The following is a 27,771-nucleotide window of genomic DNA, read 5'->3' as shown; positions in this document are numbered from 1 at the left end:
AATCAAATGAAATCCATATCAACAAAATTAGTGTTTGCAATGCAAGGCACAGAATCTGCATCTGAAGTGGCATTTAGATGCATATACACAGAATCTTTAATACAGGACATGAATGCATTTAACCTGCAGTTACAAATGCATAAATAATGTTTAATGTATTCAAAATGTTAGTTGTTCATATCTGAAATGATTCTGGGGGGAAAGTATAAAATCACTTTATGAGTGAGTCATTCATTCAACAGATTCGTTAAAACTGCTGATTGAAAAAAATCACTGTTGCTTTGCTCAGATACAAAAAAATATTTTCATTGACGAAATGGAGCAAAAACCTTCAATTAAAATTAACTTCTTATTTATTGGACTGTTTTATAAAATCAATATAACATTTGTTATCATACTGATATTTGGAGAGAAAAAAGTACTCCTTTTGATATTAACTGTATCAGCTAATATAAATATAAAAGACATGTAAAAGTCATATTTGCCCCTTTGACTTGAATTTTGGGGAAATTCGAAAAGTATTTTAATAGAATAAATCACGGAGTGATAGTGAGAACTTTACATTTGCTCGTGAAGTAGTCTAACCTGCATCTCAGTGTATGTGTGCACTTTCTGGGTGTGTTTTTGCAATATACTTGATAATGTCAAATACGATGTTATCATAGATAATATACATCGCACACCCTACTTCATATGCTTTCATAGTTGAACTGCACAGGCATAGTGTTAGTTTATAGTCTTTATCACAGCAAAATTAAGTGACGATACAACAGAATTTTGCATCAGTCCAATGTAACTTGATATTAATTCAAAATTAATATTAATCATTTCCTTGAAGACACATTAAATTAATCCATAATAGTCATTATTGCGAATAGTATTCAAAGTTAGTACAGGTGCTTAGAAATTAAATGCATAGGATACATGTGTGTATCCACAATAATATATATATATATTAGATGAATAAAATAAATACAATTTTAATAACCATATGTTAATATATAAGAGCTTTCTTTTTATAGTGGTGAATAGACACATTTGATCAACTAAACTCAACAACAGTTAATAAACACAGTATAGCAAATGCCGTTTTTTAAAATAAATAATGTCTAAAATGAAATAAAAACCAAACTTCAAATTATGGACGTACAGTAGGAACGCTTGTATGTGAAAAAGAGGGTTATTTCTTTAAGATTAAGCATACGGCTCAGCGTAAACTACATAAAAACGGTTTGTGCCGTTATAATGCAGGTAAAATACTGTGAAGTCCGAAGAGCAGACTGAGTTCACTGGCTCTCGTGAACGTCGATGTCGGCCACACCGTGCACCTGCGACAGCTGTCTGCAGTCCAGAGATGCCACCAGCTTCCTCTTGCCTGCTATCGTGGGGATGAAGTGCTCCGTCACCGTCACATTGGCATGTTTACTCACATCACTGAGAGACAAGAGAAAGAGAGGAGAGAGAGATTAATGCAACACGTTCATTAGAGAGAGAAAAGGGAGGATTTCTTGAACTGAACTGTGTACAGGAACTGAATTCAGTGTGAGTCGTTGTTATTTAGTATATAGTTCTTTTTATAGTATTGTATTATAGTATTTATTAATATTTAGAATTAGCTTTCATTTTTATATCATCAGTTCTCATTTTACATGTAATATTTGTTTTTATTTTTGATTTTTATTAGATTTATTTTATATTTATGTCCGTTTTAATCATTTTAGTAGAGCAAGAGCAATGAACTGAATTGTGCACAGGTCAGTGTTATTTAGTATTTTATATTATCATTTATATTATAGTTTTAATATTTACTATAGTATAGTTTTATGTTATTTATTAATACTTAGAATTAGGTATTTTATAAAAAAATATATATATATTTTAGTAATTTCTATTTTTGACATTTGTTTTAGTTTTAATTAGTTTATTTATATTTTTTATTTAGCTTGATATTTATAACAGTTAAACGTTTTAGTAATTTTTATATTAGTACTTCAACTCAAACTCTTTTTTTTATTTCAGTAAGCTGCCATGGCAATATTCCTTAGGTTTATGTATATTTACTTCTAATTTAAGTTTTCTATCTAACTTTTAAATGTTATTTTATTTCAGCTTCATTCAAATTAATCTTTTTAGTTTTTTGGAATTTAGTGGAACTCAATCAATATGCTAATGGGAGTTACTGCAAGATTTTAGAATTTTTACAAGTCATTTTGGATATTGTGAAACATTCAACAAAACTCTACTTGCATTCAACTGGAACAGGGAAATCATTAAGGGAGCTTTAGCAGTTTTCAAAATTCCAAACAATTTGATCAAATATCCTACATGGGCATTTTATCCAGTCCATGATCACAATAGTCCTGTTGGGAACTTTGTGCTGTATGCGATCTAGTTTTTGTTTTGATTCCATAAGTAAATTCCCACTAATCCTGCAGGATTTCTTTTCAAATGGTCGAATCCTGAACACATTCAGGATGACTAATCTTGATGAATTGTGAGGCTCTTACCCGACTTTGATGGGATGGAGGTCTCTCAGCCCCAGTCCTTCCACTCGGATAACCACATTACGGAGAGCACAAGGCAGAGGATTTGTGAAGGTGATCTTCGCGGACATCTCCTTGCCCACATACGCCTCACCTATAGGCTACAACGAGAAACAAAGCACATTTACAAACCCTTTCCAATTTTAAGATGCAATAAAGTGTCTGCAAAGCGTTATTGTGGTCAAATTTGAGAGTAAACACAACTGTCTAGCAAGAAAAAGCAGCTGAAGGCTCTGGATGTTTCACCTCAATGTGGAGATCAGGTGTTCGGAGCCTAAAGCTGGTCTGATTGGCCAAAACCTGCTGGGTCTCACTGACCCGACCCGACAGGGTCAGCATGAGCGCGGCCTGGTCCACCAGCTGATTCTGATACTGTGTGTATGGCAGCACCCAGTCAATGACCTTCTCTAAAGAACGTAAAATAGACATGAAGAGATTATCAGCAATGGTTATGAGCTTTAGACATGACATTCCTCCTGCACTGCCTATATTTAAATCCTATATGGATTCAAAAATAAAATAAATAAACAAATGTTATACCTTTTTATTTGTTATATATATATATATATATGTTTATATAATTAAAAGAAAATAAATAATATTGAAATACAATAATTACAATAATTACATATAAAAGAAAATGATTTTGTTTATTAATTACTTTATTTATTTTATTTAAAATAGCAAAAACTACAGTAAAATATGTATGCCTTTACAGTAGCAATAAGAAAGTGAGTAGATTATTGTTTTCATGAAAATTTAATTAAGCAAATTGGATCAATTTAAAAATCGAAATTAATGTGTCGTTCAAGTACAAAAATGACTACAAATAAAAATAAATTGAATGTGATTTGCATATATTGTATATAATCTCTTTATTCATATAATGAGAAAATATGTTTGATGTGGTTTATCACATTAGAAATAAAAGCAGAAACTATGTATACAATGGAAAAAAGTCACAATTGTGAGACATAAACTCAAAATTGAGGAAAAAAAACTCAAACTTGCAAGATGTAAACTGAATTAGTTTGTAACTTGCAATTGTTTGTGTGTGTGTATGTGTGTGTGTATGTATATATGTATATATTTTTATTTCATGGCATGACAGTATGCATAGTTAACTGTAGTATGAATAGTATGCTAGTATGCCAATCCAAACAAACCCAAACTCACCTTCCTGTGGGTTCAGCTCCAGATTAAGCGTGTCCTTCTTCACAGTGTCCTTCAGCACGCCGGTGTAGAACATGACCGCCACCTGGCTGTGGAGGGTGGTTCTGCGCGGCTGAGAGCTGGTGTTCTTCACTACGATCTTCAGCTGAGCGTCTCCTCCCATGCGTGGACCTTCTCCATCCATCATCACCTCCACCCGCACGTCCTCAGCAATGGGACTGGAGTAGACGTCGGGTTTACTGCCATAGCGACAGGCGGTTTCCACTGCGATACGCTCCTCCTCCGAGTCTGATGTGACAGATCAAAAAATAGAATGTAAATAAAGTATATCCTACATTTTTACTTTTAACCTACATGACTACTTTTCTGTTGAGTAGAATAAAGAAACTCATTCATTTTTGGGTGAACTGTCCCTTTAAGTCTGATGTCTGGTTTGTTTATATTTTGTGTAGCTGAGTAACTGAGACAATGCAGATATTGTTTCCTGTGGGTGGAACTCGGTTAAATTTAAACTACCCATTTGGAGTTAATGACAGGTAGGTATTTTGGTGAAAATGCTGAGTGATTACGGCAGAGGAATGTTAAGCCATTTATCACTGATTCAAAGGTTATTGTGTTTTCTGTCCAGCTTTAGCCATCACTTCTGCTCGTTGTTGCAAGTGGCACTTGTAAGACAGCACTGACTAAGAACATGAATTTAACTCCTGATTGTTTGGACAAATCTCACAAAGAAAGGTTATATTGTTCACTAGAGGTCAAATCTTTTTTATCTTTTTATAAAATAAAATAAAAAAAAGTTTTTCTACTTGCTAATAAATCATTTACTATATTTTCATGTATATTAAATAAAAAATTATGTTATAATAAATAATACATTACAAATCATTTAAATAACATCTTTTATAATAAGGCTTTTTTTACTAAAGAAAATCAGAATGTAAAATTAAATATGTTTATGCAAAATTATTTTCTTTTTTTTTCTTTTCTTTTGATTTGATTAGATTTTTTCACAGTTTTTGTGCGATCCACTCATATTCAGATATATTTCTTATACGAGCATTCTCATAATTTTAAAACCACATTATTTCACCATTATGTACATATTGGCCCTGATATATTAAGTAATATTTGCTCAGTGCCTCTTCTTTTCACAGCTGCTAGTGTGTGTTTCATGTGTTTCTGATGGGTACAGGCAAAACGAGACACTGAGATTGATGTTCAAAATGTGTGAAAGTGTGTGTGTTTCTCACCTTCAGGATATTTGTAAAGGTGTGTGATGTCGACACGCTCGTCGGAGCCCACTGCCTTAGTGCTGATGCAGTGACCCACTGCTTTCTTCTCACTGTGGATCTGACTGAAGGTGCCATCCAGGTTCCTCTGCCAGTAGATCTTATCACTGTTCACCTGCAGCAGAAAAACACAAGGTTTAAAGCTGAAACTGCTTCAAAGAGACACGACTGTCAAGATAAATGCAGGCTTCAAACTGAATCTTACATTAGGTATAAAGAAAAAAAGTTAACAAGGAATGCCATCACGTCAGGACCGGCCTGTCCTGTAGCATCTTCACATTTAACAGCATCCACAAGGCCTTTAACTTCTGTGCTGTGATATACTCAGAGTCAAACAGCAATTCATTTTTCTTATTGAAAATAAATTGTGATGTCCAGTGTTATTGCTGTTACTATTAAAACTATTTATACTACATTTTGGGTCATCAAATAAAGCTGAAATGTAATAATATATTAATATTAGAAGAAAAACTTAACAATTACAAATGTTGCTTTGGCAACTAACTTTAATGAAGTAAGATTTAAGTTGTAAAAAAATATGTATAAAAATTATTTTAAAAGAATAAAAAGTAAAAATGACAAAAATGATAAAAAAAAGAAAAGAAAAGCCAAATAGAAATACACACACACACACACACACACACACACACACACACACACAAAAACACTTAAAATAAATAAAACTAAAAAGAATAAGAAAAACATAAATGAAAGCCAATCTAAAATAGTAATAAATACTATAAAAAAGAACATAAATAATACTAAAATAACACTGATGATGTCAGCCGAAAAGGACGGTTTATATGAAGCTAGCAGGAGCAAGCTTTTATATTTAAATAAATAATTTTCATTCAGAAATAATGAAAACAAAAAACTGTAAATAAAACAAAATGTTTTAAATATTATAAACACTATAAAGAAACAGCACATGTATTTTGGTTCTTCTCACGTCATAACAAATCCTTTAAATGTAACCATATTCAGAAAAGAAAAGGAATTCAAATTATAAGAACAAAAAAACTAACAAACGATAATGGCATTCATTATTAACAACATTTATTATAAACACAAAGTCAAAACAATTTTTTTACAGTCATAATATATTCTAATATCTTTAGCTTTGAAAATATAAGTTGCAGTATGTTTTAGATAAAAAAATTGGCTTATATTCCAAAATATGGTCAAATGTAACTGGTGCCCATTTCTTAAGTAATTTTCAATGAATGTGTATTTTTATTAATCTCCAGTAAATTTTAATTAATTAACATTCACTTTTCTAGACAGAAAGGATGTGTGTGTTTTTATTTATTTATTTAATGGTAGATTTAACATTGATGTGTCTGGACTCACCTCAGCGAAGACGAAAGGTGTGTCGAATTTAAGGTACACCTGTCCAGAGCGGACAGCGGCCAGTGACGCCGGGCCACAGCGGAACGTCCCGTGACTGGTCTCCTGGGGTGTGGAGTCCACGGCCTGCCAGCCGCCCAAACCTGGAGGCAGATCCGGACGGGCCATCCAGCAGTCGTTCCACACATGGAAGTTCCTGCAGGAACAACAGAAGGAAAGAGAGGAACTCAGGGATTCAAAAAGACTTCAGAAAAGAATGAGTAATGATATACCAGTGAAAGCACTCCATGAAAAAGCACAAATGCTCACCATACAGAGTCCGAGTTCAGATGATGGATTGGCTCCATGTTCTCATCAAAATACACATCTGTTGTCAAGGACACATCCGTATCATGGGCAGACTGGAAATTAGTCACGGAGCGGGTAGGAATACCTAGACATCTCAATACTGGGACACACACAGAGAAAGAGCAGGAGTTATTCATGGTTTGTAGATATTGAATATAATAAAAACACTACCGTTCAAACATTTGAGATTTTTTTTTGAAGAAATGTACGCTTTTATTTCACAATTATGCATTAAATTGAGCAAAAGTGACTTTTAAAATGTTACAAAATATTTCTGTTTCAAATAAATGCTGTTCTTTAAACTCTCTTTTTTTTAGTTCTGAAAAATGTATCAAATATATTTATCAAAAATATGAAGCAGCACAACTGTTTTCTGCACTGATCATAATAAGCAATGTTTCCTAAGATGCCACAAAGCCACTAGAAGGCAAGCCTGCAACTATTAGCTGAAAAATCGTAACGGCTAATGCTAACGTGGGAAAGGAGACCCGGGGCCGTTATTTTTAACAGATATCAATGGAGGTGAGGCTTCACTATGCTGAATAAACAGCTTTTAGAGGAAACAGCTCATCATTTAATGAATCAACAGCCTTTCGGCTAATCTGCAACATGTTTTACACTAAACAATACAATTATCATAAAGAAAAAACTTTTATAGCTAGAGTATTTTATATCAAATGTAACGACTGTGACAGTCTAAGCAATAAGTCTCATGCAGAGTGCAATACTATTAATATCTGTGTGTGGAATGAACAGCATGCAGATGATAGTATTTTCAACTGACATTCTCTACGGGGGTCAGCTATGAATGTCACAGGACTCTGACTGCATTAAAGACATGACATTTTATACCCTCCTAGTCTCTATGATATTTTATTTGACCATGTACGTTTTGATGTGTAACATTAAAAGCCGGTTGCAGAAAACAGAATGCAACCTTCAATTAACAAGACTGACTTGAGAAAATGTTAACAATGCTTTTGTGTATGTCAGTTGTTTGTGATTTGTAAAGTTACTAGTGAAGACTAGTTGACTGGTGACTTTTTTTTGGAATAACAAAAAATGCATGATTGCAATATTTCACCCCTTGATTTTTTAAAATCAATCATAAAATGTCCTTTGATATCCTGGCAGATTCAACAGTCGAAGTTGTTACACTCTTAAAAATAAAGGTTCTGAAACCTTGGACAAGAACCATTTTTGAATCCTCAAAGAACCTTTCAGTGAAAAATTCTTAAAAGAACCATTGTTCGTAGTGTGAAGAACATTTAAAAAATCTAAAGAACATTTTCCCACTATAAAGAACCTTTTAAGGAATAGAAAGATTCCATGGGTTTTAAAGGTTCTCATTGGAACCATCAATGCCAATAAAGAACCTTTATTTTAAGGGAGTATATGCCTACAAGCTGGAAATCTGAATCACTAACCACAAGTTTTACTACGGTAAAGAATGGTAAATGGAAGCTGTTATCTACACACACACACACACACACACCTGTGGTCGTGACCCCAGAAAACACCCAGCACTGGCCGTATTTGACTGGCGTTCCTCCTTCTTTGTGGTATTGCCTGAGGATTTCAACACTTCCACTCCAGGCCGTGGGAGACATCCCACCCGAGTAATTCCCAGACCAGTTTCCCTCCAGCACGCCACGGTCATCCGGAGAATTCACCTAGAACAGGCAATCAAGTAAATTAACCACGGGTTTCTGAGGTCCGGGAGGATAAAGAGTCTTTGTTTAGAGTATCAGAATAATCTGGCACTCTCTACCAAATTTGTTCCAGCAGTGTTGCTGCATGTGGTGGCACTCACCATGGCAGAAATGACTCGGACCACACTGACCGGATCTCCTCTACCCGATGGAGGAACCTCGCTGTTATCCAGCACAAACAGACAGGCCTCCAGAATTCCTTCATCAAACTGGGTGAGAGAGAGAGAGACAACCAGGTGAAATCTCAAGTCTAAACAGGGTCCAAAAATAACATTCACCAGTAGAGGCAAATTTTACAAATTCTGGTTGCAAAGTTGACACAAATTTTTGATATTTTGTAAGGACAGTAATTAGGTTATTTTCTAAGCCAGTTTATAATTGTGGTATAATCGATGTCAGATTTACTGTAAATACCATATAAAAACTAAATTAATTTTGCTTTACATGCTTTTTCCTGTCTAAATGTGAGCAGGTTTTGAAAAAATAAGTTAAACATGCTTCATGTTTTTGTGAAATGGGGTGTTACTTACAAAAAAAAAAAATCTTAAAAATGTTGTTATCGTTAACTAAAACTATATTAAGAAAATGTTGGTAACTGAAATAAAATGTCAATGTTTGTTGAAAAACTCAAATCAGAAACAAAAATAAGGAATAGCTTGCCAACTAGCTGAAATACATAAGTTTAAGTACTAAAATTACTAAAAATGAAATAATAAAAATGATTATATATGCTTATATTTATATATAAATATAGCTAAAACTATATTACAAATACCAAATTAACACTGACCGGCATTAATACTGTAGATAGCAAATGTTTTTTTACTAAATAATAATAATAATAATAATAATATATATCTATCTATATATATATATATATATATATATATATATATAAATAAAAAGCTAAATGAAATATAAAAAAAATTCAGCAAAATGTATAATGGCAAATAAAATATGGATAGCTGTTAAATGATCAGTTCACCGATTACTGGCATTTGTGGTAAAACGTTATGTTTGATATCAGTGTGTGAATTATGGTGTGCAATGTGCTTTCTTCCATGTGTGACACAAGGATCTTTTAGTAGCATGTTTTTCCCTGAGAAAGTGCTTAATTCAGTTTTATTCTTAGTGTTTTATTTCTGTCCACACCTGGCCGAAGTTCCATGTACGAGCTCCGATCTGCTTCTCAGTGCCATAGTAGATCCTTCCAGTGTCATTTAAGACATACTCCTTCAGCTCTTTCTCACTCTCCATGTACACTGTGTCATCTGAAGAGAGAGAGAGAGAGAGAGTCATGAGGGAGCATGAACACACTGCTTCAGGATTTGATACGGTGCGTTGGGTCACTTTAAAAGAAAGCAGTGTTATAATGTCATCAACGTGAGGCTCCACAGGACGTCTGGAATCTGCTCTGTTTTCCCTTCTGAACATGGTCCGAACTAGAGGGAGGTGTAATCAAACGGGAAAAGGGAGAGAAAGGGAGGTAACTGGAATGATCAGAAAAGATACAAGAGGACTGTAAAGATTATAAAATGAATGGAAAAAACGACTCAGACACGCTAAAGAAATGTGTAATGGAAAGAGGCCAGAGCCAGAGTATAGCACTGAAACAGAAAAACACAGCAGGCTCATGCTTACTAGAGTTTATGTTTGGGACTTAGTAATACACTGGAAAAAATAGTACAAGTACTTTAAGATGTAAATCATATCAGTTTTCAGTTAACATATTGTTTTAATTAGTCACTTCATTAATATTTTTTTTTTCTCAAGGGCTTTTAGTTAGTCTTCTGTAAAAGCAACTTAATTAATAAAAGCAAGTTCCTAATGACATTATCCTTTAGGAAGTGGCATAATATTGGAAAGAAAAGAAAATTAATAAACAACAGCAAATATTAGCAACGTATTTGATGACGATAAAGAAACCAGTACGATGAAATCAAAATGACAACAGACTGTTATAAAAAAGATCCATAATTAACCATATGACACCCAATGAGCCGTGGTTCACTTTATCTCTTTATTTGAATCCTCTAAATTGTACTGCCCTTGAGTAAATAATCAAGTTATGTCAAGTTAAAGTCAGCTACACCCTGTTATTGAAACTCTTCATTCATGCAGGTTTACAGAGTTCACAATGTTCAGCAGAACAGGAATGAGACAGCAGCTTTCAGCAAAATCGCATGGCATAAAACTGTAGTGTTATAAAACAACAGTCTGAAAGAAAGCAGTAAAGAATGACAGGAAGGAGCCTGGAATGAACGAGGAGCCAGGGAGGGAAAGAAAGAAAGAGGGAGAGGGAAGATATATTGGACATGTGACTTGCCAGATGAGGTGGAGCTGTAGAAAAAAACACAGACAAAAATGCAAAGAAAGAAAAGGATGACAGTTTTAGGAGTGAAATGTGATTTGGCAGACCTCTCTCTCTATCCTTACAAAACATCTCTGGCATTCAGTGCAGAAAAGAGGGCAAAGCCTGAAGCACCCAAAAAAAAAATAACCTAACAGACTAATTAGGACTAAACACTTTGAGTCAATGCAGAATGAAGCTTTAAAATATAAAGGTGTAAAACGTATGTTTTTTAAAATTATTATTATATGCATTAAATCAGTTGAATAATTTATGAAAATATGTGACGATATGAAGTCAATTCAAGTTGATTCAAGTTCTTGCTTTCCATCTTATCTCCATATTAAAGTGTTTATAAATGCAGCGCTGCTTTGTTTACAGCACTGCATCACTGCTGTTCCATAAGGGCCACCTGCTGTCAGAAAGTGAATGTGTGTTTTCATTTTAAAATGCTTTACTTTTGCTATGGTTTTGCCTGTCGTTTACACTACCCCGGCATTTTCAACCCTTGAATAAAAAGGAGATTTTCGAAAATACACCCCACTTTCATTTGAAAACTCTTTCAGTGTAAACGGACCAAAACAGAGACTTTTGAAACCAGTGTTTTTGTGCAGGTATGTTTTATTTAACATAGTTTCACAAAGCTAAAGTCAGACCCTTCTGTTTTTGCCTTTGATTTTGAAATTATACATTATAATTTAAACCAAAATTGTTCATGTTTCATGTATGCAGCATCTTTGTTTGGCTTGTGATTACATTTCAGTGGTTGCCTCTGATTTCAAATGTAAAAAGCACAGACAAAGCCATTTGATGTTTTTTTAATTTGATTTAGGCTTTGTTTAAAATTTAGTTTTGTTATTAGACATATTTCAATTTCGCAAAAATATGCAAAGTTTTGTCTGAGAAATAATAAAAGGAATAATAAAACCTTGTAAAAAAAAATTATAATAATAATTAATTAGATTTTATTGTGAAATCGCTGATTTCACATCCTTAAGCATCATTATTTATTATATAGTTAAGACTTTTTATTGGATTGCATTTCCGCTGCCTTCGAATTTGAAATTCATTAAAAAGTCTGTATAAATACACTTTTTGCAAAAAATTCCAGAATCTATTATCAAAACAATCATTTGGCAGAGGAAAAAATACTGAGGTGGCCATAACCATCATCTAATCTTATATTTCAAAAGACAACCATAAGAAAATCACCACAATCAAAACTGATTCCTGCTTGACAGAAATTATGTCATGTAAGGACAAGCTTAGTTATGAGTTATAGCTAGTAATTGTGGCAAAGCCAAAACAGCTGTTGATCAAACCTGATGGAACTCAGATGGATAGCAAAAACACATTAATTCCTCCTGAAGACTGACATAAGTCACTGGGCTGCAAGAGGAAACTTGTTACACCTTCATGTTATATTGCATTAACAGTTGCCTGTGCAATATTTTAGGCTAAATATATCAGCGTTTCCCAGATATGCTCTAGTGGTGGTGTGTCTTGGCTTCTCGTCAATGAATGAGTTGGTGTAGAGTCATCTTCTATCTACGCAAGCTTGACTTTATGCCTCACTGCATTCTAAAATGTGACACAACACAATTCACAAACATGTTGCAATCTCTGTGCTGATGCAAAAGGCAGCTATGGCAGACATGAGCATAAAATATCTTCTTAAGGTGACACTACTGTGTTTATGGGCTGTTTGGCTTCTTTCAGACTAGTGAAAAGAAAACATCCCAAATATAGATTTAAGTGTTTATTTTATTGCACTTCATCTGTTTTCAATTGTGTGTTTCAATTACTGTTTCTCAAAATTAGTTTTTGTTTCAACAATGTATCATTTTCAGAAAATGGGTGCTGTCAGAATAAGAGTTCAAAGATCAAACTGCAAGCATCAGTTATGTCTTCATAGATTTGTTTTTCATAACATGCAGATGATTGCATCACAAGATGTTAGCTGATGGACTGGAGTGGTGTGGATTACTTGTGCATTATTGTGATGTTTTTATCAGCTGTGTGGACTTTCATTCTGACGGCACCCATTCACTGCAAAGGATCCATTTGTGAGCAAGTGATGGAATGCTAAATTTTTTTCCAAATCTGTTACCATAAAGAAACAAACTCTTCTACATCTTGGATTGTCTGAGGGTGTGAAAATTTTCTGCGTATTTACATTTTTGAATGACGTATTGCTTTAAGAATCCTTTAACTCTGTCTGTCTTACCTTCACACCAGGGATTGAAGAGCATGTAAATGTCTTTGTCGGAGTCAAACGTGGTAGTTTCGCTCGTCTTCAGGCATTGCGTTGTGATGGTCAGCTTGTACTTCCCGATAACAGCGGTGACGGGGGAGTTGACGGACAGCTTGACCCGGTTGATATTCTGCTCCACAATCTTGGCCTCCCAGCGTTCATCCTGGAGCTCGTCCACCAGCGGTATAATGACGTGTGTCTTCTTTGACACCTGCGGGAGCGGCCCTGAATGACGGCATGAAACACATGGTTTAGGGAGAGGCTCAATGGCTTCCAGAAGAATGTGATGAATTCGGTTCCAGGTTTCGAAACTCCTGATAAATTATTACACAAGGGAGGATTCCAGCCAAATCATTTCCAAACACAACTATGCTGAAATCAGGGTCATTATAGTCACTAAAACTAAAGCCACAAATAAAGTAACATTAACTAAAATAAAATATTTAAAAAACTTAACCTTTTCAGCTAGTTGCCAATGCAGCAATTCTCATTTTCATAAAGTTTCATTTGAAATACTAAAATAATTTTAGAGAGATACTCACATAGAGTCAATGAAAAAAAAACATATATATATTGTTTTTGTATTTGAAGATTTGACAATATGTTTAAACCAACAAGATCAGATCACATATTTGTGTAATAGGACCTTACAGTTACTGAGATGCCACTTCATGCTCACCTGTCTTCAGTTCCAAGTGAAGTTTATCTGTGTTTGGATTGAAAGTTCGTGAGAGGTCGAGCTCTATTTGGAAAGTCTGGCCTCTGCGGACGATGAGCTGGTCGCTGTGGTATTGATCCGTGTGATGCTCCGTCTTGTTCCGATCGGATTTCCGACTGAGCAGATCCACAGAGCGCACTGCTAGAGTCAACTCTGATGAGAAAAGATTGGGTGAAGAAGAAAAAGATTGAGTTTGAGGAACTTCAGCTGAAGTTTATGAAAATATCATGTCGATAATCAGTCTGCCTGAGACAGAGCTCCTCACCGTCCAGCTCTGTATCTCCAGTGGCTGTCGTCGGAGACTTGGGCCCTTCATTCTCTCCGGCCCCCGCAGGCACACCATCAGTGTCACCGGTCACATCAATCGAGCTGTTCTGACGCTGGAAGCAACACGGACAGGCCCTCCGAAACCAACGGCGGCATCCGCTCTCTTCTTTCTTCATTTTGGATTCGCTTTGTCTCTCTGGGACGGCCTGGCCATTGCTGGCAGAAACACCGTGGAACCGGCCGACAGCAGAGTTATCTCGGATTGACAGTCTCTCTCCTGGCATCCTGGAGAACAGCATACAAAATAATTAGATGGAGAACGGTGTAAAGACTTGGAATCAGCAGACAACAGAAGTTTAACAATGTATTTGCTGATAATGATTAACTGGTGAAGTAAATGCAAAGAGAATGCAAATGAGATCTCATGAGTCAAGAGTGGGAAAAATACAAGAGTAACATCATTCTGTTTTTCAATTTTTATGACATGTTGGTTTTATCTCTTTCACTTGGATGTTATAAGTTGCACTCAGTAAATACAACAGGATAAAATCAAAAACCCTATCAGTCTTCATTTCAGGCTGCAAAGCAACAAAATGTGGTTAGTTTAAAGGGGCTGATTCTTTTCTCTACCCACTTTAATTGATAACTGTTTGTGTGGAGCAGCATTTACTGTGAACCGCTCTGAGACGCATTCAAATAAAGCACATATAAAACGTGCAGAGCTGATATTTATTTAATTGAATCGCAGACTTTGTGAATAGCACAATAGCACTATGCTTTTTATGATTTTTAAATGGCTTTAATATTTTGTGCAGTCTTAGAAATCAGTCTGATAATGCTTTTCATGGATTGTTGTGCATGGAATGCACCACTTTCAGTTAATCAACCAGCAAAAAGCAATCGAGTACTTCTTTTTATTTATTATTTAATAGAGGAATCGTGAAAGCCCTAAATATAACATCATATATACTGTTTTCTCCCATGTTAATTCATCAAGACCCCCATGGAAAGAAAAAGTCTCCACACATCTGCGTTTCTCCACTGTGTTGTTAAAGTAATTGCCTATTTGGTCATGAGCCATAAACTTAAGCATGCTGTTTAAAGAGACAGGAATTTCCCAGGATTGCTTTCGTTGCCTCAGATTGTCATTAAAATATTCATCAGTGATTATTCACAAATGTCAGTGATCACTAGTACTTTGGTGCAGAAAATATTAAATCAAGAGGAAATGCAGATGTTGCATGACATTGACTAAACACTGAAAATGAGAACCATGTGTTTTCCTCCACATAGCCTTGTTCTCTCTTCCATCTCTTTAAAATGTTTTCTTCTGTTTTCTCAAGACTTTTCTCACTATGACCAAATTCCAAAACTCAACAACCAGCTGCCTCCTTTTTTTAGATCTATACTATTACTGCAACACAAATATTGACTCATTTGTGTCTCCTTTTTTATTTCTCAAAATACATGGATGTGATACATCAACAAAACATAATTGAGAGCTTGTTTAAGCTATAGGAATTTGGCAAAATTTACTCTAAAATTTACTTAAGGCATGTTATTGATCAGTTAAGCCCAGTATAACACCGTCAAACACACACAGTTCTGCTCATTCGCTTACAGCTGTATATGTGAATGTGTTCCAGAACAAGAATGTGTGCTATGCAGCTCTGGATGTCTGTAAGTCACTGCAGGCTGGAGGCTGTATCCCATGAATACTACATTTTGCTATACTTACTACAGTTACAGGACAGACCAGACCAGAGGACAAACGTGAATGCAAATAAAATCTGCTGTGACATGTTTTATTCAATTAGGAAATATGCATTCATGATTGATGTCATAAGAACTTTCACAAGGCCTGATGAGTCGTCTTCAGTTTAAGATTCTGACAGGAGCAAATGCTCAGTAAAGACTATATTCAATTATGTATGCAATTCTGAAAATGTTTAATCAATGAGCCCCCCAGTTTCTTAAACATGAGGTCACAGCCGCTATGGCCCTGCAGGCACAGACTGAGTCAGTATTGAGAGATTTGTATCAGTCTAGGAAAGAGATTGTCACGATCGGTGTTACAGAGCACACAGGAGAGAGAACCAATTGCGGGTATGTATTTATTAAAGGGGCAATCCAAAGAATAAACAGTCCAGGCAGGGGTCGATATCCAACAAATCCAAACATAAACAAAACACGAAGGCAAGGCAAGGCAAGGCAAGGCAAGGCAAGGCAAGGCAAGGCAAGGCAAGGCAAGGCAAGGCAAGGCAAGGCAAGGCGACGGACATGAATTAACATTAACATTAAACAAGGACTCCGTAACACAGACTCAGACAGACTGGGTATAAATACACAGAAGGATAATGAGGGAACAGGAGACAGGTGGGGAACAATCAATTACTTAACAAGGAGGAAGGTGACCAAATAAGGGAACAGGAAGTGATAAGGTGACAGACACCGTGAGAAAGGGGGACATCTAGTGGAAACCCAGGGACACAACCCAGACACTGTGACAGAGATATCTCAATAGCTATTTAATGCATCAATTGTTTAAAATGAAGATTTCTGCTCCTGCTTCCACGTGTCTTGTCTAGACTCTCAGAATAGATCTTAATTATAACATACCAAATCAAAATAAAAGTCTGATGGTTAGACATTTGAAAATGAAGAAATTGGGATAATAAATATGTAATAAAAAATACATAATAAAATATATATAATTAAAAAAAATATTTACTGTGATTATTTATTCTTCAATTGTATTTTTCAAAAATACTGCATTGTATTTCACATAGTTATACTTGTTTTGATTTTATTTTTATTATTATTTATTTTATTCACAAAAATGTATCATTTATGTTCATCACCAACATCATATACACATATTGATATATAGTCACAAACTGATATATAATCACAAATTTGACCACAAAAAAAGCAGTTACTCAGCTTCAGAATTTCAAATTTATTTCAATATTTCTACAACTACTTTTTCAGTGTACACACAAGCAAAACAAACCTGGATTTTTTTAAATCACAAATTTTATTTCAATTCCATTTCCCCCCCCCCCAAATCATGTAGCTCTACTATATTTTTAACTGTATGTTGTGGCTATTTTTATAGACTTTTAAGAGAAGCATCTTCACAATGTTGCCATTTAACTGAAACTCAACGGAAAACTAATTTACGTCTCATGAGCTATAAAAGAGCAACACATTCTTCCACTGGGTCTTGTGTATCGTGAGATGCCGCAGGGATTTATGGATGTTTAAAGGGAATCCTTCAAGTATACAAAGACAGCCATGACTAGAATGCCTCCAAATACCCAGGCTGCAGCACATCACACATCTGCTGACACTAAATCATGACTCACCGGGACCTATGACCCCTTGCATGCTTATATGAGTTTTGCATGCAAAAGTTTAGGGTCAGTAACACTGAATGATGTCTGAGGATCATGTAACTCTGAAGATTGAAGTAATGATGTTGAAAATTCAGATTTGTGTTATTTTTTTTTAATCAAATAAATGCAGCCTTGGTAGAAACTTCTTTCAAAAAATGTTTGCATATTCAGAAATTTTGATTGGTACATGTCCACGTTTGCAACTGTGTGTATGAGGTCAAAAGTCTCCAGCAGCTGGTCTAAAGCCAAAGTTAGAGCAAGCAGCTGGCAAATATGTGCACATGAGAGGGGAGGCTACTGATCTACTTCACTGAGCCAGATTTAGATTTTAAAGGCATAGAACGATCCCAAAAAAAAGCTAATTCTGTTGTTTTTTAATCTCAAGTACCCCACTTTTTCTTTCGTATAGCAAAAAAAAAGTTAGTGACAGTTTTGTGTGAGAAACACTGAAAATATATCAATATTCACATGAAAGCTTGCACACATTCTGTTTGTTGTATGTAAAACAGCTGTGTGAACAGTCTGCAAACTCTGTTTGTATTGCACATACATAAAGGTGAGAAAGTGATGGTGAATTTGAATTTCTGAGTGAACTGTCTATATAAAGTGGTGCACAACAGTGTGTGTTCGTGTGGGATCTTAGATGGCACCAAATTGTTTTAATTTCACCACAAGGTTTAATTTGGTGTGACTATCGCCCACTGGTTTACATGGAAACATCCCATACGGATGTATAAGAACCTAGCAACACGACCAAAACAGAAGCATAACGTCTCACACCTGATGAAGTCATTATCTTCGAAATCCAGACTTCAATGACATGTATTTCATCATTTCTATGATGCACAACAAAAGAATGACTGAGCTTATCACCAATCGAGAAGAAACATGACTCTACATGCAGTTATTACATGACAGCAAATAGATATTTTAGATAGCTTAGTTCACCTCTTCTGACTCGAGCCATCAAAAGGAACCACCTAGCAACCACTCAAAAAACCCTAGCAACCCAGAACACAGAGTTACTTCAGTTCTACCTCTTTATTTGCACCACTGTGGTTCACATGGTTGCATGCTTCTGCTTGTGTGTGTATGTGTGGATTTTGCCAGTCAAAGCTGGCCCTGTTATAATGTAATAGGGCAGGCGCTTGAGAAGCAGATCTAATCTAATCAGACAGTTTTGCCATTCAGTCAAATTTATCACAGGATGCATCTTTAAAAATGGATATGAAAAAAAGTTGCCAGTTCATTCTTTAGCTGTTTTTTTAGCTGTTCCACACAAGAAAGAAAGTTTGAAACACCATGAAGGTGAGTAAATGATGACTGAATTGTAAAAATTTTCAGAACTATGTCTTTAAGAACTTGTTTCGACTGATGTTAAAAATATAGAAAGTTCATGTTTACAGCATTCAGAGTCATGAGGAGACCAGCACATGATAATCACACCATTTATGTGGAATAGACAAAATAATTGTTTGACTCAAACGGATGGCCAGGAAAAAAAATTGGATGCAGTAGCCCCAAGAAATGAATGATTGTCATAATTGTGATAATAAATGAAATATACATGTAAAATGAAAAATAGCAGGATGGCTATGACATTATAAGCTCTCTCATTCGTTTGTGCAGAAACCAGCAGAGAATGATGGAGAGATGTTCTCAAGTCTGATGTATGTTAACTATGTGAAGAGGTTTTCATTCCCCCACCCTTTCAAATCAAGTACAGCTGGAATTCATAAGAGCAAGAAAATAAAAAAACATCTGGAAATCATGCAATCAGTCTCCAGCTTTAACTGTATTCTTGCCAAAACATAAGAATTATTCCAATGCAGAAAAGTATTGGCTTCGTTCCAAATACTATGCATATCCTTTAGGCATATTGAACAAATAGTTTACATCAGTAAACAACTGTGGTTTCTAAATGTGCTTTTAGTTTCTCAGTAATGAAAGTTCACACATCAGTCATCCAAACGGAAAGTACAGAGACACTGAAAGTGTCTATTTTATAAGCATCAACACGCAGAAACCGTTATATTTTTTTAAATATAATTATGGCAGATAAAGTTATCTTGAAACATGAATGAATAAAATGTTCAGACTTACTTGTTTTGACTGTTTTTCTTCACAGGATTCCGAAAGTGTTCTTTAAATACAGCAGCACGCGAAACTCCCAGCAAACTCAAATTGACACTGACTCAACCGAATTTATGCTCTGTGGGGCGTGTCAAAGACATTTTAAACCAGAGGGGGGCGGAGGTGGGGGGGGGGGGGGTCCTCAAAAGAGGGTGGCCGCAAAATGACCAAGAGAGCATGATTAGAAAAAAAAAGAAAAAGAAAAAAACCCTTGTAGAATCGTTGGTACCTCTAAATGTTTTCTATTTCTATACCTGATCTAAGCCTTAAATTTAATTTGATCACTGTAACTTAACTTCCTGAGACCCTGCATCCTCATATGAGGACATTATATTTGAGTGAATTTCTCTTAGACTATACAAGCCACAGTTTTAAGTCTGGATGTCCTGTATTCAGGGCTTTTCAGAGATACTAAATGTTTGGCTATTTCACCATGACCACTACCTCATTGGTCACCAGAAATGTCTGATATTAATTTAGTGACACTCTTATAAAAATATGATATTTTGTAATTATCGTTGAATTCTGAGTTTTAAAGTGTCATAAATCAACATCTCAGGAAAATGTTATGGGGTTTCAAATCAAAATATGACTTTCTGTTATGAAACAGGATATTGATTTCACACGTCCTCATATGAGGACACCATGACTGAAAGCATGTTTATTTTTTTTACTTTTTTCCATTACATGTTGCCCCAAAAACACTTCTTTTAATTTTATGGGACGATTTGCATTAAATTCAAAATTATGATAGTCTTTCACAACGTAAACATTTGGATGATACACTTATTGTTTCTTGCATGTGTCTGGAACCAAATTAGCCGAAGTGGATTTGTAGTTTTATTAGAACTTTGGATGAAAATGTTAAATGTCCCCAGTCTCCCTACACTTGTTAATCCAAAAGTTTTAATGATTGTTCACTGATCAACATTTCTAACATTATAAATTCTCCCTGAAGAAAGGACTGGGTTATCGCACTATAGCAATCATTTCCCTTTCGACCCTAAAAATAGTGTGGAGGAAATGAAACTGCAATGTAGCTATACACCACCCCTTGCATGAATGGGGTGTAAATGTCCCTTAAAGTACACCACCACAACATTGTGTTATGCTATATAACAAGCAGTGTGTATTGCAATCTGTCAAATTATTATTTATCAGACAGTTAAAACCACAATCAGGGATGAAGACTGTCAAAAGTGGTTTAATCAAGCTTATATTTTAGATATCATCAAATCAATATGGAGTTTTGTGGCTTTTACTCTGTGTCTGATAGCTTTGTTGATGCATTATTGATGATAATCATGTTTTTTACCAATGGTCCATAGAATGAGAATGTCTCTCTTTGTCTCTGTCTTTGATCTGTTACCATATTTCATGTTTTAATATAAAACACAACAACAACACAGAAATGTCAATTCACTTAATTGAGCTGTTAAATATTAGCTGATTTTTGGCTGTCATTGTTTTTAAGATTCTTTGAGGCTCTTTGTATAATGTGTCTCATTCTGTTACCTCCAGCTCAACTGAATCCAATTGAGGTGAAAAGTCAGAGGAAGTTCATCAGGTCAGTGAGGGCACTAGTAACTTTTCTACGTAATATATGTGGTTTTGAGTAAAACCATAGGAAGAGAAAACCTCAGTGTTCACGTTAGCAAGTTAACAAGTTCACAGTTACGCAAACAAAAAAATATCCTACCACTTGTATTAGTCTTTCTTTCTTCTTATAAATATTTTTTTACATCATATGATCACCCCTATACTGGACCTTACCATTTATGAAAATTAATGGCTGGGGAAGGAACATGGTATAGTTTGGACCTCAAGAGAGTAAGTTGCTTTTCTCTGTTGAATTGGAGAAGTTCAGGAGAAGAGTAAGAAGAGTGATGACACACCAAGTTTGCCACTCCTTTCTGATTCATGTATTTCATCATATATACAGTATGGAAAGTGCGAAAGAAGATAATTTATGACTTCATAGTGGAAAATAAATAAGCAGTCATGTCAAAATGTCTCATCAGGATGAAATATATGAAGGTGCGTCTTGTTCATTCTTATCTGAACAAAAATCTGTTGAGAAAAAAGCTGTTAGGAAATGTATCAACATGAGCAGTGTAATTAATTCGGTCTGATTCATAAATACAACAACTTTCAGTGTTTCTCTGATTTCACAATCTGACCCACCCATGTCACGGAGCACAATATTAATTAACCTGAGTTAGCTTAACTATCAAGGGTGGGGTTTGAGTGGATGTTGAAGGTTCGCATGATGAGGGTTACCATCCCGACACAAGCCCAAACTGATTGTCCAGGAGAAACATTGACATTAAATATGGAGGGCCCTCTAGAGGCATGAGCCATTTACTGCTCTAAAGGCCTGTCTTCGGCTCTTAAAGGACAGTTTTGGGTTCAGTATTAGTGATCTAATTCATGTTACTTTGACTAGATCAACAGTATTGATTCACTACAATGAACCGGCTCATAAGAGTCATTAGTTTGTGAATTAGACGTCACTGGGTGCATTGTACAAAATGTTTGTTTTGAGGACAGCTGAAAGACCATTATTTCGTAAGAATAAGTACCACCTATGGAACAACCTTGTAAGGTTAACTGTTGATTCATTCTTGAACTAAACTATTCACTGCACAATCTCGGCAATACATAATATTATATCAAACACTGACACTTATAACTCTTAAAATACCATTTTATTTTCTTAGTGTGAAGATAATTAAAATAATTTAAAGAACCCTTTTTAGGAATGAAAAGATTTTATTGATGTTGAAGGTTCTTAATGGAACAATCAATGTCAATAAATAAAAATTATTTTTAAGAGTGTAAATCAAGAAGTTATGCTGCCATACGAGTCCTACTAGTTCTGCTCTATAGTGCACAGTATTCTTATTTTTTATACATAACACCTGTATGACAAATTGAGCATTAGTAAAGGGTCATTTATGAACAGTTTGTTAATTTTGCATCTGTTGTGTGACAAACGAACAAAACACACATATTTGAAGACACAGGTGAAATGATACACAGCTTTAGCAATTTCATGTCTTTAATGCTGCATTTTGTTCATGCTAGCTTTTTTTGTTTTAGTATGAAGTACATATATGAAAAAGTGCCCACAGTTACAGAATCACCCTATTACTAATTTACATGTTGTACAACATCCTATTACTCAACATTAACCAATAATTGGTATTGCATTAGTAAATAATTATACTAATATACATATGTGTGACATGTGCTACTTAAATGTTACCATTTTGGGTAATTTTTCCCTCTATGGCTTGATATGCATTGCGTTGTGTGGGTTTAAATGACTGGGGTGTTGCACAGGTCCGTCTGACAGCACTTGGTCTTAATATAGGGGCTTGTCTGAAGAATCATGCAGTCTGCCTTGCTAATGCACCTCCGGAAATAAGAAACTAGAGGAATGAATAAGAATATATGAGAAAAAGAGCTTCTTTGTTCATCTTGACATGACATGACTCTGAACAAGTCTTTCTGTATTTTTGAGCAAAGTTCATTGCACATGTGATAATAATAGGAAACTCACAGGGAGAGATTGTGAATCTGGCAGATACACAGGTGTCTTTTTTATAGCCGCACGTCTCCTGTGTGGTCACACAACGTCCTCCAGGTGTGTGGGGGACACAGTTGTGACATTTCAGGGGACACAGTTGTGACATTTCAGGGCGGAGCCTACAACACAGTTAATCTGATTATGAAAAATGCTTTTTATGACACTTTAAATGACACATTATTGTTTTGCAGACTTAGATAAGACACCATAAACCTACCATTCTCCAACACCAGGAGAAATACAAGAGTAAGCAGCAGAACTTTCATCATCTGTTGAATAAAGTGGAAAACTAATCAGTTGAAACAATATATTGTGTCACAATATATCGCAATACATAAATGCAGCAATATGTATTGTGGATAGAGACAGAATGTATTGTACTGTGTTCAACAGACAAATTTAACTTAGCATTAGATATAATGGTGCATCAACTAGCAAACCCAGAAGGTCACACATTTGAGATTCCATGTTTTTTATTAATTATTATTTGTATTATTCAATAAAAAACACGTTATTTAATAAAACTAAATATTTAAAACATTTTAAATATATTCAGTGAAAGAGTGCAAGCATACAAGTCTAACATAAAAAAACAGATTTTTTTTCCCCTTTAAACTGCAGTGCTTGGACTACAATTTTTTTATTCATTTTAAAACTTTTTAAAACAAGTCTGGATCATATTTTTAAAAATATATGTTTTTTCTTATTCAAATATCTGATTTTATATATATATATATATATATATATATATAGATATAGATATATATATATATATATATATATATATATATATATATATATATATATAGATATAGATATATATTAGTATTCTGTGACTTTTACATTGTGACATTTTGATAATTTATTTTGATTAAAATATATTTAAGAAAGTATTGACATAGGACAGTAATATTTTTGAGTTTAATTAGCTGATTTTAAAGGATGATGATTCTCATAACTGCATTGCAAAAAATAATTATATTTATATTTATTGCATTATAACACTAAGAACGTTAGGAGAAAAACTGTAAATTTTTCATCTAAATATGTCACAATAAAAAAAAATGCACAATCATTTTGATTTTGGGGTGAGAAATGACCTGCACCTCAACAGTTTTCCCAGAATTAGTGTTAAATTATCTTTCAGTGCCTTATTATTCTAGATGAACCAGCGAACAATAAGAGTTTAGATCCTAACAGTTGTGATTTCATAAAGAAAACCCTGTTCATTTAGACTTCATTGTCTGAAACTCATTTTATTTTCTGCTAAATCTTAGAATAAACTTAATGCAGTGTAATTTAACAAACAAAGGTTGTATAAAATTGTGTTAACGTACCTTGAGTGTGAAGCAGAGCTGAGCTGAAGTGAGTTCCTACACACCTGTGTTTGTCCCCTATATACTGTGATGCTGCCTGTTCATTTCCTGGAATCTTTGTCAGGAATTTGGAAATTCCGATTTGAATTTCAGCCAAAGAACTTGTACCACAACACAAGTGTTTGTTCACTGTGTGCTCTTGGCTTGAGTTTCAGATGATACAGTAAGTGTCACTTTTATTGGTTTAGTAGTCCGTGTGGTTGTGTAACATTTTTGTTTTGTTCTGTTCTGGTCTTTTCCAGTTCAGCAACAAAGATACATTGTTTTCTGTTATCTTATTTACTGTGCTTGCGCAAACCTGACCGGAATAGAGGTACATTTGATCAAATATCACCATGTACATGTTTTGTAAGATAATTTTGTTGCATGTGATCAGTTATTAACTCTTACTAAAGCAAAAGATGCCAAACCAGGGCCTTTGCAATAAAATGCAGAGAATAAAAGTGAATTTATATATGTACATTTTAAGATAATATAGTTGGATATAATGCAACATTTACTTTTGGCCCATGTCCACCAGTCAGGTCAGATTTTTGGCCCTTTGCTCTAAAGCATTCAGTCTATATTAAATGTCCAGAATAGAAATTTGCACATTGCAGATGAAATACAGACTGAAAAGTAGCCGAATTGTTTGCCATTCACTTAAATGTGCAACATATTGACAATGCAATGCAATAACAATGTAGCATACCTTACAAAAATTAACCATGGTTTTACTGCAAATAAGACCAAAAAACCATGGTTAATATAGTTAAACCATGGTAACCACAAATGAACCATGGTCTTGTTACACTTAATTACACAACACAACCATAATTTAACCAAGGTATTTGTAATACATGTCATGATAAGGGATGCTAGTCTTAGAAATGTTTGCTTACACTGCATAGTGTGTGCAGTTTCACCTGTACTTTTCATCTACTTTTTTTCAGTGTACAGTAATGGTCACAGTGCACTGCCCAAAAAAAAAAATGTATTGCATTTACTACATTTTTTTAAGGTAGGTGGTTGCAATCATTTTATTTTAGCTACATTTAAATAAACTATATGAGCTGACTAACTTTCAAAACTAAATTTATTTAAATGTAGCTAAAATAAATTATTTTCAACCACTTACCTTAAAAAAATGAACTATATTTTTTTTTCAGTGCAGTGAATAGTTGAGGTGATGAAGAGCGACACCAGGTGGTCTGGATGAGGAGCTGCTGGCTTACTCTGATTTACTGCTGATTAAATATTTGTGATGGCATAAAGTTCCGACATGGGCCTATTTATTTTTTATGAAGTAAAAAAAAAAAAAAATAATAATAATAATTTTAAATGACTTCAATTAAATGATTCACCATCATCAATTCTTTAACCATTATAAACCATTATATTAAACCATTAAATTTATTTAAACCATTATATTTATTGTCAGACAAATAAATAAGTAAATAAGACATAGTGAAGCCTCTTTAAACATCTATATTTTTGCAAACATGACAGGTTTATTATCAGTTCTGAATTGCTAAACTCGATTGATACTCTGGAGATTAACCGTTTGTGACGTCATACTGTTTTGAAACATTAAAAAATGTCACATTGCACAATGTACTAAGGAAATTATGTCACCTTTCTTTGTTTACTTACGCAGTACAAAATCAGCTGGATAAAACTTATTGGCATTTTAAAGCATCATCCAGCATCACTGCAAATATGCCTTTCATTTAAAACAAATCAATTTTAAAACAAACCAGTCTAGTAATAAGTTATCATAAAAGTGTCATTGTTCATGTGTTTGTGTCAAATTCTTTCTAAAGCGTATTTTTGTGCATCTTAAAAGTGACATCTTTTGCTCAGAGGGAGAGATGGTGAATCTGGCCGATACACAAGTGTTTTTTTCATAGCACACGTCTCCTCCAGAGGATATAACATATCAAGAGGAAACCTACTACGGTTATTAGGCTGATTTATGAACTATTGATTTTATGACACTTTAAATGACATATCATTCAAGAAGCATACTAGCAACACTTGGCTAAGTGCAAAAGCATGCTACTAATGCAGTGAAAAAGGAAGTTGCTGTAACTCAGGCAACCAATGTCCGATCTGCCCCAAACTTCACACGTTTGACCAGGCGGCAAGGAAGTCGACCGGAAGTTGAAGTCGGCTGCGTGCCGCCATCTTGTAGCAGAACTTCACTTGCGTTAGCATTCCCATTGACTCCCATTCATTTTGGCGTCACTTTTGTCCATTATTTATTTCTAAAGATACACGACAATGTATAAAGGGCTCCATTACCTTCTATGTTACATTATGGCCCCGTAGAAACAGTTTTTGTAAAAAATAGGCTAACGATTGCGTCATAACCACTCGACTCTCTGTCGCATTACCGTACAGACAGGAGGAGAAGCTCGCAGGCAATTAACTTAATATGGCGTACTGGCGTTACATTTTAAAATACTATACAAAATAATTCATCAGAATACTTACTCCTGCTCACTCACGCCAAAGAACTCCCCGCTCAAGCTCGCCGTCTCTGCAAGATTAACGATGGCAGTTTGCACGCACAGCTACTAGAAGATTTACATCTGTCAGACAGGTTGCTGACGTCATCAAGCTTAGTTTGAGTCTGCGCGTCAGAAACGGAAGTGCTAAAAAACGCTAAAAATGGGCTTCACTTGTCTCAATTGAGTTCCAATGGGGTCGCTGTGTCCATTTCTTTTACTGTCTATGCGTTTGACAAGGGTCCTGTCCTAAATAAATCAACATGCCCATATTCGGTTATAGTCATAACGCCACCTGCTGGCAACAGGAAGTGTCATGTTTAAAACTTTTATGCACTATTGCAACACAGTAAAATATGCCATTGTGTGCTAATCATGCTAGAAATATTTTCAAACATTCTAGCAACACTTACTATGTGCTAAATGATGCTATTAATACTGAAACAGGAAGTTGTTGTAACTCATGCATACAATTCCGAATCTGACCCAAACATCACATGTTTTATAAGAGTACTGGCCTGAACACAACTAAAGGCCAATATTCAATTATAAGTATAGTGCCGCCTGCTGGCAACAGGAAATGACTTATTTTACTTAAACATGAGAAGTCTGATCTGTCCGAAACTTTGCATGTTTGGTAAGAGTCCTGGCCTGAAGACATTTACATTTCGATATTCAGTTATAATCATAGCGCCACTGTTGGCAGCAGGAAATGTGGCACAAATATTTACTATTTTATAAGCATATGGCCCAATGTTCACTGTTCCTCCTCTGGGCACCAG

At 34.9% G+C, this 27,771-nt stretch overlaps 1 protein-coding gene across 1 annotated transcript; it reads right to left on the bottom strand.

Moving 5' to 3' along the window:
- Positions 1-342: 342 nt before the first annotated feature.
- LOC132154482 (protein-glutamine gamma-glutamyltransferase K-like) lies at positions 343-14,315 on the bottom strand. Its single transcript, XM_059563049.1, has 13 exons — positions 14,000-14,315; positions 13,696-13,887; positions 12,990-13,241; positions 9,565-9,683; positions 8,514-8,621; positions 8,196-8,373; positions 6,662-6,800; positions 6,356-6,548; positions 4,967-5,120; positions 3,720-4,004; positions 2,790-2,950; positions 2,508-2,644; positions 343-1,434 (listed from the first exon to the last, which is right to left on the bottom strand). The coding sequence occupies exons 1-13, from the start codon at positions 14,298-14,300 to the stop codon at positions 1,287-1,289; spliced, it is 2,367 nt and encodes a 788-aa protein (XP_059419032.1). The 5' UTR covers positions 14,301-14,315; the 3' UTR covers positions 343-1,286.
- Between the last annotated feature and the right edge of the window lie 13,456 nt (positions 14,316-27,771).

Source organism: Carassius carassius, chromosome 12, assembly GCF_963082965.1.
Source record: "Carassius carassius chromosome 12, fCarCar2.1, whole genome shotgun sequence".
Taxonomy (NCBI): domain Eukaryota; kingdom Metazoa; phylum Chordata; class Actinopteri; order Cypriniformes; family Cyprinidae; genus Carassius; species Carassius carassius.
The sequence above is the reverse complement of the archived record's forward strand: the minus strand, read 5'-3'. Positions and strand labels throughout refer to the sequence as shown.

Coding starts and splice junctions, on each gene's coding strand:
- LOC132154482 (XM_059563049.1), bottom strand. CDS start 14,300: ATGCTGTTCTCCAGGATGCCAGGAGAGAGACTGTCAATCCGAGATAAC. Junction 8,622..9,564: donor GTACATGGAACTTCGGCCAG/GTGTGGACAGAA, acceptor TCTCTCACCCAG/TTTGATGAAGGAATTCTGGA. Junction 5,121..6,355: donor CACCTTTCGTCTTCGCTGAG/GTGAGTCCAGAC, acceptor TTTCTGCTGCAG/GTGAACAGTGATAAGATCTA.